At 26.0% G+C, this 12652-nt stretch overlaps 1 protein-coding gene across 2 annotated transcripts; it reads right to left on the reverse strand.

The window, feature by feature from the left end:
• Window positions 1–594: 594 nt before the first annotated feature.
• Window positions 595–10729, reverse strand: LOC145835236 (uncharacterized). 2 transcript variants are annotated; one of them, XM_082942798.1, is made up of 19 exons: window positions 10093–10729; window positions 9341–9428; window positions 9055–9199; window positions 8362–8455; window positions 7916–8037; window positions 7743–7843; window positions 7475–7520; window positions 6382–6458; window positions 5947–6083; window positions 5196–5456; window positions 4238–4346; window positions 4013–4101; window positions 3763–3851; window positions 2978–3041; window positions 2614–2809; window positions 2269–2418; window positions 1961–2095; window positions 1521–1604; window positions 595–1429 (listed from the first exon to the last, which is right to left on the reverse strand). In XM_082942798.1, exons 1-19 carry the CDS (start codon window positions 10168–10170, stop codon window positions 1356–1358), a joined length of 2139 nt encoding a protein of 712 aa, XP_082798924.1. In that variant the 5' UTR covers window positions 10171–10729; the 3' UTR covers window positions 595–1355. The 2 variants fall into 2 exon arrangements, with proteins under 2 accessions (XP_082798924.1, XP_082798923.1); XM_082942797.1 differs by having other exon boundaries at window positions 9055–9202.
• Between the last annotated feature and the right edge of the window lie 1923 nt (window positions 10730–12652).

A 12652-nucleotide genomic window follows, 5' to 3' on the forward strand; every position in this document is an offset into this window, starting at 1 on the left:
AATCGAAGCATTAATAAAAAAAACATTTTTTGTTTTAGTAGTAGACTCAGTTTTTAAATTGCAAATATTCTCTCAAAAAAAAACAATTTTAAGATTTAAAAGATAAATATAATCGTACAAAGTATTTAATTTTATGTAACTTTTGTAAATTTGGGTTGCACAGTTGTGTGTTTAGTAGTTTATTTTACTATAAAATATTATTTATAAAAAATACTTTGCACATAAATTTATTGGTAGTAAAATTAATTTCGAGAAACTTGAGTAAATTAATAAAAAAAAATCAAACTCTTTTTTTAAAGTTTTTGACTAAATTAACTATACAATTAAAAAGACAACTAAATCGTAAAATATTAAATTAAATAGTAAAAAGTATACACTAAAGTTTCTAGAGTGCACGTAATTTTTCTTTGATAACTTGCTATGCACAGCTTATAAAATTTTAAGAACTACTAATTTGATATAATTTGTTTCAATATGACATTTGTTGATACGGAGCAGGGTGTTCTCTTTTTTACTTAACAATTTTATTAGTGCATCTATTGAGCCTGTATATTTTGTACATTTACATTTTACATCGAATAAAAAACACAAAACTAAATTAATTCTGTTTTATTGATAATTTACGACATACTACCAAAAATAAATAGCTGAAAATCGGTCTACATTAATTTTGAAATTGATGTTGTGCATTATTTAATACTTGTAAAAAGATGTTTAAATATTTTAAAACCTTATTATACAACCGACACAATACATGCTTCTTGTTTTTTTCCTTAAACGCCATGCAAATAAAACCTTTTAAAACTGGGCTGTTTCGACCACGAGACCCCAGGAACAAGATGAAACCCATGCAGCTAAGCGGATGCAGATGAAGTATCTTCAGATAGTGAACGTGATCTGAAGGTGATCCATGCGTAAAAATTGCAACAACGCCGCTTCTCGTCTGTACGAAGGATGAAGGATGGGATGAAGATTTAATCGAAGCAGCTCTGTCGTCTCGTCGAAAAATGATAGTGCAGCAAAACGCAATTTAAAATTGCAACGTTGCAAGCGTTTAAAATAATCAGACGTTTCAGAAAAGAGTTTTCATGAAATATCAATCACCCTTTTATACATGTTCTATATACAATTTTAATTTTAGAAATACACGGTTATGAAAATTTTTACAAAAATGTTAAAACATTCTATTAAAAAAACACTACTAATAAAATTTCAAGGTAGTATAGAATTTTAAGTTATAAGTAAACATTGGTTAAAGTAAATTTTCTTTTAGCGTTTTGATTTTGCGTCTTTTCTTTTCTTTTTTTTTTCTTTTTTTATGGTACAACGTTATAAAAAAAAGTACTAGTATAAAGCTAATAATTTTTCTGGAGACAAATCTTTTTTGGGTCTGGTTTGCTTGTAGAAAGATCAACAGGTGCTTCAGTATCTGTTTTAAATTAAAGAATAATATTAGTTATTTGAGTTCACAAAATAAAACAGCTTTTTAAACAATTACACTTTTTATTACAAAAACTTACATTTACGCTTTTGAGCTTTTCTTTTGAGGTTGTCTTGTGGACTGCAGTTGGGATACTTTGAGCTCATGTGTTGCGAGTAAGAGCCTGTTTGTGCGCATACATCTTTTACAAAATTTAAAATATGTCAAAGAAAAAGTGCAGTAAACATTTGAAATATCTGAAGTTATATTTCAATTAAAATATTAAACACCCTTATAAGATTTAGATAAGAGAGATTTATAAGAGAATAAAAAACTTGTGTTTAGTTTATATGTTCTGATTCAAAAAGTACAACATGTAATGATATTATGAAAGAAAATTATAAAGCAAATATTGTATATTCAGCACGATAGTTTTTACACTATAGACAAATTATACAGTTAGACTTATAAAATAAGGCTAAAATTTTTAGATATTGTCATAAAATTCTACTAAATACTAACAACTAAGCAAATACAAACCAGAGTGGGAAAATGACTTTCCGCATTTCCTGCATTGAAAGGGTTTTTCCCCAGTGTGAAGACGAATGTGCTCCGTGAGGTGGTGCTTGTGTTTGAACTTTTTGTCGCAATGCGGACACTCATGTCGCCGAATTCCTAAAAATTAAATAATTGACACACTTAATAATGTGTAAAGTTTTCTTTACTTATACTTAGAGTAAATAACGATTTATTTATCAAAAATGGTATTTAGATGTAATGGTACAGTATTGCTTGTCTGTAACAACGTCTGTTAAAGAAAAAAAAAAAATATTTTGTTTAGTATTTACCTTTATGATCGTCTATATGTCTTTTAAAAGAAGTCCAAGTTTTAATAGATTTTGAACAAAGCGAGCATTTAAACATGCCATTTTTGTCCTTGGGAATCGGAACGTTTGAATTACATTCAGTCATAGTTGACTTCAAGTTTTCAGAAAAGCCTGCAAAGAAAATTATGTAAACAATTAACATTACAAGTTTAGGGGTAGCTTGAGAATAATGCAAATTACTAGCATAATTAGCAAGTCATTTACATATTTGCTGACTTAGCAAATATGTAAATGATTTGTTACATGATGCTAATGATTTGCAAAATTATCAAGCTACCCCAAATTTAGTACCAAACTAAAAACTACCTGCTACGTTTGGAGATATTGCCGAGTTCACAAAAGAACCTTGACTACTAGCAGTGGACCCCAGAGGTGATACTGGAATAGGAGCCGCCTGATTTCGCTGCATGTTAAACGCAAATGGGTTCTGCAGAGGACTATTCATGTTGTGAAAAATACTTTGGGCTTTCAAAATTCGTGCACATTCGTTAGCGATTATCATCTAAAAAAATCTTGTTTAAATAAAAATAAGTAGTGTATATTTTTGTTAAATAAGAATTTCAGAGCAAATACCAAAAAAAAATCGTACATTTCATTTTACAAAGATTTTAGAGTTATCGACGTTTTCAAATAAAACTTTTTAACAAACTGAAATATAGCAATAATAAACCTGATACCAAAAGTTATAACTTTCCAAAAAGCTGCTGCTTGGACCAGGAACATTCAAATGAAGCCTGTTTGATTAATAATAAAAACAAGTTGTTTAAAAAAATCAAATCGGTAATTTCTATATAATTCGTAAGCTTTAATTTTATTCTTTAACAGAGCTAAAATATTCAGGGTATACAATTCATTTTAAAACATTGTTTTATTTACGCTACCAAAGTTTATAAAGTATAGAAAATATTTTGTTGTCTTCATCTATATGATTTTTTTTCAATCGGCCAAGTATAATAAGTAAAACTTAGCTTTACTATTGAAACATATATAATCAGCTTAAAATAAATGTGTTTATACTAAATGGTTTATAAACAGTTTAGAAGTTTATCTAGTTATACAAAGATTGTCTTTTTTTGGTAAAGTATAACTCAATTTATGATTTAAATAGATTAAAGCAAAGCAAAAGTAAGTGTTAATACACTACCTCACTTACATTTAAGAATAAATTCAAATCAGAAATGTTTAATAATTACAAAGTTTTAACTGTAAGGTTTTCTTTAAAAAATAACAAAAACTAGATATTTTTAGTTTTAGTTACTAACAAAACCGTTAAAAACTCAACTAAAAATCCAAACTTTTAATGTCTAAAACAAATTAATTGTCAATACAAATTGTCAATACAAAGAGCTAAAGTAAAACCTTTTAAATAAAATTTAATTATTTGAAGTTTATTTAAGTTATTTAGTTTGTGTATTTAATTTTGATTTTAATAAAAACAATTAAAAAAGAACTTACATTTTTGTCTGGTTCTCTAAAATCTCTTTTGCACAAGAGGCAATGCTAAAATTTCTCAGAGTAGGGCTTATTGGGTTTGCTGGCTGAAACTTTTTAAGAAAACAGTTATGAAATTTTAAAAACGGCTTATAAAACATATATCAGCTAACCAACTTATGAAAAAAATAAAATAATTCCTTCGACACTTTTTGTTTAAGTTGTTTTTATAATTTTAATTTGTTATTTTGTTTTAAAAACAGTAGAAATTTACCTGGTTTGTCGTAGGTAAGTTAAACTGAAAATTGTTCATAAAAGGTAACTGCTGGTTCGCTGTATTGAACTGGGAAGTTTGAAAATGAACTGAATAATAAAAATTAAATTAAACGAATAACCCTAAAGTTTTGTTGCAAAATAAAACAGGGTAAAAGTAACAATTTCTAATAAAACAAATGATTTTTTATTAAGTAACAAATAGTGATTAGTTTCAAAAATTTACATGGTTTTAAGAAAGGGTTTCGGTTGTTTTGCGAGTTTTGCTGCAAATTTGTGGGTGTGAACAACTGAAAGGCACTGTTTTGTGAATGACTTGGTGTTTGCTTCGGTAACTGAAAAAAGTTATTAAATTTAATAGAAGTTAAAATCTTTTGTTTGCACTCTTATTCAAATATTTTTTTAAGTTTAAAAACTATGTAGTCACATTGTACTCTTATAAAACAGTTCAGTTTTTACAGTTTTAACCTTAAGCATCTTTTTTTTAACTTAGTATCAAAATTATATAGACTTGTTTCATTGGGATTAATAATTTTAAACATATTAACTTAATAGGTATATCTCTGTCAAAAACCAAAAAATAAATGTATTCTAAAACGGTTTTCTATAGATATATAATATACACATTAGTTAGCTAGAACAATTTTAAAAAAGTTTAATGTATACTATTGTTTCTCAAATTTTTTTAAAGTTATACATAGTAAAATAAAATGTATGAGTACACGACACAACTTATTATGAACATTTTTTCGTAAGACTAACGAATTAAGATTTACTTGCTTTTATTTGTAAATAAAAATAAAAACGGATTATGAGCTATCTGAAAGTAGCTTCAAAATAAATAAGATATTTTGTATATTTATAATTGAAATTTTTTTACCATTAATCCTAATTTCTGTATCAAGAGAAATATTTTGTTTTTACAGTGTGCACAAGTGTAAAAAAAAATACTGACTGATGTAAACAATCACAACATAAATATAGTAAAATAATGTTTTAAAAGGTTTTGTATAAAATCATTTTAGTGAAAGCAAAAGTTAAAAAAAACTATAAAAGAAGTTCTTGAGAAAAATTTAAATGTGTTATTTTTTTTTGTTAGGCCGAGAATATAACTTTAACTTACTTTATTTAGTAGGAGTTATACACTTAATAACTTAATAATACATATGTACAAAATATCAAACCTGTTGACCAAAAAGCGCTCCTAAGTTGTTTGATAAATTTTTGTTGGTACTATCGAGCTTTGACGAAAAATTTAAAGATCCAGATTGAGGGTTCAAGCTGTTGTTGTTACTGTTTTTGTTCAACTTGAACAAACCTTCGTGTTTCGCAGAAAAATCACCTTCTTTTGGTTCAATTTTTTTGCTACCATCTATAAATAGAGACGAAAACATTCCGTTCTTTTTAACACTATCATTTTTTCCAGTAAAATATACTTTGTTGTCCTGATTAGAAATTGATTTAAGTTTGTTTTATGAACTTTAATAGTTTTTATTATTTCTTTATACTTGGTAACACATAAAAATAGTAACTTTTTCGTTTATATATGCGCTGAAAAGAAATTAATTTAATGTATACTTATAAAGAGATTATAGTTATTTTTTCACTATAACTTTTGTAACTCAATATTGTAATACTTGTTATAACTTTTTGTTTTTTGTAATTTCTATTAAACTATTAATCAAAATATGTTAAGGTAAAAACAAAGACTTATAAAACACTTTTAAACAACTAAATAAAAAAATTAACTATTTCATAAACTACAAACCGAGCTGTTGATATTTAAAAATGAATCTTTAAAATTACGTAATAAAAGTTTTAGATTAATTAATAATTTTCATAGGTATAACCTGAAATAAAACTTTCAAACCTATCTTAAAAAACATTCTGAGTGATTTTAATCAACTGTAAACGATTAAATACAAAGATTAATACCTTATTTAAACTATCAAAGTTAATGGATCCGATAAACTTTGAAGGTTTATAACTTTCGGCCAACTTAAGTGCTTTTGTTTCTTGTTTTAATTCTTGATTTTTTTTGTTTTCATCACTGTTGCGAGAATTGTTAGCACCTGTTTATTTCATTAAATTTTATACACTTTAAAATTTTTTTAGTATTACACAATACAAATTTTATCACCTTACTTTTTTTGAAAATTGACATTATTTCTAGAAAGAAATATGAACTAAATGTATCTTTGTTTCAAGTTTTAGCTGTTTTTCTATCAAAATTAAACTATTAAAAAAAAAATTTTAATAATAAATTTAAACAAAAACTCTTTAAAAACAGAAACAAAAATTTTTACTTTTATGTATCAAAAAAACCATGTAAATTTATGTAAAACAAATTTTTACATTAAAATATTTTACTTTTTTCTTGACTTTCCATTGACTTTTTTGAATTGTAGCTACACAATGAAAAAGACCTTCGTTGTAAACCAATTACTCTGAAAATGAAATAAAAATGTGTATTCAGTCTATCAGGAAGTGTTTATAGTTCTAATAACTTAATTTTGTGAGCTGTACAGCAAGTTACTTTTATATGCAGTTTAATGTAGCATATTACAAATGCTCATTAGTAGTAATGGAAATATTAATTATACCATTCATATTTATAAACGTACTTCAATTAAATAACTTTTTGATTAATTATTTGTTTTTATATAAAGCCTAAAAGTTTACAAAATATTTTAAACGGCTATAAAAAGGTATTTTTAGTTTAATTATAAAACTCAATACCTTTAATTTAACCTATAAAAATATAAAATTTAAAAACAATTTTTTAAACTACTATTTTACTATAAAAGTTGTGTAAGTTTATGGTTCTATAACAACGTTTAGAACATATCTCTGATAAAATTATTTGAATCATAAAACTTTTAACTAAAATTCGTTAATAAGGTTGGTTTTTATATATAAAAGTTTATGCAACAAAAAATTTCCGAGTTATAGAGCGTACAAGTTTTGAAACTATAGATAGACTGAAGAAAGTAAATTTCTAATTTTCTATTTTGATAGGTTAATCATACAATGTTAAAAAATGTATTTGCAGCACACAAGATAAAAAGCTTAGATAATTTAATCTGCTTGCAAGAAAGAATAGATTCTAATTGTTTTAACCTAAAAAAATGATAAGTTATAACAATAGGTTAGAATATTTTTCAAAGTTTTTTGAAATAGTGTTATTTTTTTGATACTTTAACAGAACAAAACTTTAGAAAACTAACTAATATTTTTTTTAATTAGATTTATCATATCTCAAAAATCTTGCTTATATAAAAAAAAAGTATATATAAGAACGACGTTTCACTTTTTTTTAATTTTCATATAATATAAAAAAACCTATTTATTAGTAAAAAACTATATTCTAATGTAGCTGATACATTTAACCGATGCGTTAGGTAAATTAGCTTTGGGTTCATTTTAGTAAGAAACTAGATAAGCTTTTATAAAGCTTCCTCACCTTTCTCTTTTTCCTTTTTGTTTTTCATTATCCTTATTAAAAGTTTCTGAAAAATAAATATTATATGGGATCAAGTTACTTACAAAAACTCTTTTTATAAGTAGATTGCACAAAAATGTGAAACAGTGTATAGTTTAACAGCTTTTAACTTGTTGTTAATCGGATTAAAATCAACATGTATGATTATTTTTAACTGTTTTAAATTACTGAAACTAATTTTATATTCGTCTAGAGTTTTATTAAAAGTTTAAAAAATAAGACTCGTAACCTTTAAAAGTATTCATTCTCCGACATTTATCTTCATTTATGTAATTCTCATACCCTCTTTCTTGTTTAATGTTGAGTTTGTGCACATGTTTCGATTCACAGCTGATTATGTTTAGTTTTTATTTCCTAGTTGTGTAGTCATTTAAATTAAATCTTAATAAGAAATAAACGTACTCGTTTTCAAGCTTGAACACAAACTGATTTTCACTTGATGAGCGAGTTTTTCGATTCTTGACCGTAGGGCGATTAGTTCTATTAGCTGCTGCAGAAATAGCCTTTCTTTGAGGACTAACTGTCTTTAAGTTGAATATAAAACAAAGTTTAAACAGTATTTTTATAAGTGTGCAAATGAAAATGAGCTAACTTTAGTTATATTTATAATAAGGATGTGTAAATATTACTAAGATATTGTTGTGAGTTTTAAAACTTTTTATTGTTTATTTATTTAAACGTTTTACTGTTTCAAGTGTTTTCTTATTTTTTCAGATTAAAAAACTTAAAAAAACATTATCAAATTTTAAACTAAAAAAAAACATTTATTTTTTAAGCAAACACAAAATAAATATTTCATTAAAAAGTATTTTAAGCGGTGTTTGTTTTAAATGTTATATAATACTTACCTCAAAATATACTTTGTTTTTTATTTCATTTGTATTTCCTTTTAATTTCAGTTTATTTTCTTCTTTTTTACACTTTTTATTGCTCAAGTGTGCACTTAAAAATATTTTTTAGATAAGTTTGAGGAAAATTAATTAATACATATTAAAATTAAGTTGGTAAGATTACTTTAAGTTCAAACATGTTTTTCTTTGCAATAAATTGTGCTAACTAATTAAGTTTAAACTCCGTATAACCGCCTCACTTATGATTTAAAATTAGAGCTAATATTTTACAGAAAGAGTTATTAAAAAGCGATCAAAAATATTGTTTTTAAGACCTGGTGTACAAAAAAACCTTTAAATAATAAATTAATGTTTTAATTACTTGTTATAACAATACAAAACGTTCAACATAGAAGTAGTACAAGTTTGTATTGGATTTTTATTCTAGCTTTATGAACAAATCAAAAAGTTAGAACTAGACAAAAACCGAGTTAAAAAATAAAACTGCTTTAAAACTTTGTAAAAGTTAGTTCATCAACCATTATATTTTACTACATCCAATTTTCTAAGTTTCATTTTGCATGTGTAACGTTTGGTCATTATAATAAACAGTAACAAATTTTCCTCAAAAGTTTATGATAAAATTAAGATTTTAAAAATGAAGGAAGCAATTTTTCTAACACACTTTATTTTTATTTTTTAATTACCAACCTCAATGAACCGCTGTGAGCGAAAGACCTGTGACAGTTTTGGCATTTGTACGGCTTGGCTCCGGTGTGAATGTTCATGTGCTCCTTCAAATGGTGCTTTAACTTGAACGACTTTGGGCAAATTGAGCATTTGTACTTTCGAGTATCTACTGTAGTAATATTTTTTATAGATAGTACCGACTAATTAATCTTTTAAAACCAACTAATATTTACACTTAAAACTATAAAGTCTATGATGTTGTACAGATTCTAAAGATCTAAATTGTTTACTTTTACTACAAACTGACCATCTTTACATTGCAGTGGATGCGACGCAATGATGTGACTTTTAAGTCTGTTTGCGTTCGTAAATGACTTTTTGCAAAATGGACATTTCTGTATGTAAAAAGTTAATCATAAACTAACACATGTAAAACCTACTTATACTTTTTGCTTGCTATGTAAAACGAAACTATGCAAGACACGCAAATTAAAACCATCCGTCGCAATTCAACAGCGTTTAAAATCACTAATTGAAACTAAATGCCAACAGATTACAAGCAATTTGATTAAAGGTGAAAATCTAAATTAAAACTTTGGCTTACCGGTGGTTTTAAAACAAAAGGGAATTAGATTAAACAACTGGTCAATAACTTGGCATAAATGAAAAATAATGATAGCGTATAATTTCAGCAGCTGTTACTGCGTTCAAACTTCCAATGCAAATTCTTAACTCAAATTGAAAAGGTTTGTACTTAATCTAAATTAAAGCGGTATTACAAGTTACAAACTAAAAGTCTGTATAAATAATCTTTTAATCTTAAGTAATCTCTGTTTAAAATACACTTGGCACAAGTAGATGCTTGTTTGAAACATGTTCCATATTCATTGGTTAATAATTGGTTTGGTAGTATATAATTTCATTTCCTAGCATACTTATCAAAGTATTGTTAGCAGAAAAGTGTTTTATTTGTTGTTATTTACGTTGATAAGTTAATAGTGTGAATACTTAAAAATATAGAAAAACACAGTAAAGTTTTTAATACAAAAATAAACGAACCTCTCGGAGATGAAACGTAAACACCTTCTGTTTTTTACTCCAGCGAAAGTTTCCGAAGTAATACTCGGCAGACAGCATGACGCAAATAATTAAAATGATGCAAAAATAAAAATGTTACAATAAATCAATATATACAAGCAATAAAACAAGAGCTTATAAGATTTATTTCAAAAACTCAGTGCACAAAATTTGATAGATTCTTATGTATTTACTGAATCAAACAAAACAAAATCAATTCTATCAAACATATATAATAAAGTTAAAAAAAAAATGCTAGTTGAAATAAAACTTACAATCAAGCTCAATCCAATGGGATGATCAATTGAGCTAAGCTAATGACTATCCGAAAACAGTTTGTAGAACAAAAACTAAAGCTGAAAGCTTTTGATTTTTTAAAACCAAGCACTTGACTAAGTTATCCTTTCTCAGAACACCAAGCTTTGAACCTTACTGAATGCTTTTCGCAGTACAAAAAAGTCTTCGGCGAGTTGAATGATGTGTGTAAAATTTTGTTAGATGCAGTTGACATGTGACTTATTTATTATGATTTGTATGACGATTTTTTATGTTGAACGCAAGCTTTTGAAATGAATACAACTAAATGCTTATAATGAGTGACTGCTACTGCTGCATGCTGTGTGTAATGAAAAGCGGTATTAAGCGTCGAGCTTGCTTTTATACGGGAAGGAACAGCAGTTGTTAGATGGTCTCCGGGGACTCTCTTGTGCGCCGTCTCACATTGCCACCGCCGTCGCATCGATGGTCATTTCTAGCACATTCGCCTTCTCATTAAGCAAATTTAACGTGTATTTGACGCACAGCTGCGCAAAAGCTCGTCTGTGATGTTTTTTTTGAACCGGTTAGACAGATTTTTACTTTAGTAAAGATGGCTAAATAAAGTTTCAACTGTATAGTATTTTCTTATTCACATTAATGAAAGGTTTTTAAGGTACAATTAAAAATACAATGGTTTTTAAAACTGTTATTTGAAAATAAAAAGATTAACTTTGATTAAAGTTTTTACAAATATAAACATGTAATAACTTTTGTTACTGGTTTGTAAAGTCTAAAAAAATTATGTTGTGCTGTATAATTTTATACTATGTTTAAGTAAAAAACTGAAAAATAGATCGATTAAAAATTGAGTTAATTGAAAATCTAAGTATTATAACCTATTTCAATTTTTTCATAAGTACTTGAGTTTTTTAAGAAATATCAAAATTGGTAGATTTAAGCTGAAATTTTTATTATATTATTATCTTTCTAAACTTAAAGTAAACTCAAGTTTACCCAGAGATAAATGTCAAACACGTTCTAAAACATATTAGTATTTCTATTTTTATTTTTTTGTAAAATGTTTAAATTTTATAAAATAGAAATTTAAAAGTAGTGCTTGAGACTTTTTATGAAGACTAAAATTCTTTGTGATTTAGATTTTGATAGAAAATGACTAAAAATAAAACAACTATTAAGGTTTTACTATAGTTTAAAGAAATAACTTTTTTTGTAGCTAGTTTTTATTTTATTCATTCGGCAATACTAGTAATAATGAAAAAACTATAAAAAGCTTTTATTTTCTAGTAGCTTTTTTGTTTTATTTAAAACAATACACTTAATTAATTTAAGAGTGAAATGTTGATATAAATAATAAACAAACACTATTTATGAACTATTAATTAGTTGAAGTAAATCAATTTTAGTATAGTTAAGTTAAATCTATTTTAATAAGAAAATTCTACAAGGTAAATTAAAAAGTATTTAAACAACTAATTTATATAAAAGTTTATATGATAAACTTTTAGTTAATGTAATTTTTATAGATAATTTGTAAAATTGAAGCCCCTTAACTTGATTTGTAAATTGTAGTAGAAAAAAAAAATGGTTTGGGTTGTCTCTTTTTAATTACAAGAAGTAAGATGCGTGACTATAAGTTAAAACTCAACATTTGTCAACGTTTAAAACTCAAAGTTTTTGATTTTAAAACCGTCTGGTTGTTACTTTGATGAATTGTTTAGATTTTAGTTGAGAATTTAGGCCAACCTCTGTAAAAAAAAAAAAAATTGTATTAGTTCTTTATCAAAATATAACATTTTTTTACCTTTTCTGTTAATATAAAGTATTAAAACAAAAATCAACTAAAGTTATGTATATTAACAATGATAAGTTCTGTAAGTGTAATACAATTTTATTAAATGATTTTATATCTTATCTAGCAAAGTATTTTTTTCTTTTGCTGATGATTTTTTAACAAAATATTTAAAAAAACGTTTATATCATTCTCTTAAACCTAAAATGCACAAGTCTTTAGTTTCAACACTGCTTAAGTTTTATTCACTAGTACTTGTATTTTAATCTAACAAAACAATCCTGGTTTGACAGTTTTTAATCTGGGAGCACTCTAGCGAGATGTGCTTAAAGTCTTGTGAGGGCGAGGTAAATTAACGTTGCATTCATGCAATTGTTGTGCCATTGACACGGTCCCTCTTGCAGCTTTTGGCTTCTACTCTCATGTTTCGGGTCTGGCAGCCACGTCACGGCAACATGAGGTTACTGCATGGGC

Source organism: Thalia democratica, chromosome 4 (assembly GCF_965202585.1).
Source record: "Thalia democratica chromosome 4, ktThaDemo2.hap1.1, whole genome shotgun sequence".
Classification (NCBI taxonomy): domain Eukaryota; kingdom Metazoa; phylum Chordata; class Thaliacea; order Salpida; family Salpidae; genus Thalia; species Thalia democratica.

Excerpts from the sequence above, each read along its gene's own strand:
- LOC145835236 (XM_082942797.1), bottom strand. The coding sequence starts at position 10,170 with ATGCTGTCTGCCGAGTATTACTTCGGAAACTTTCGCTGGAGTAAAAAA. Across the intron at positions 9,429-10,092 it reads TTACGTTTCATCTCCGAGAG|AAATGTCCATTTTGCAAAAA; the intron begins GTTCGTTTATTT and ends TTTTACATACAG. Across the intron at positions 1,430-1,520 it reads AAAAGCTCAAAAGCGTAAAT|ATACTGAAGCACCTGTTGAT; the intron begins GTAAGTTTTTGT and ends AATTTAAAACAG.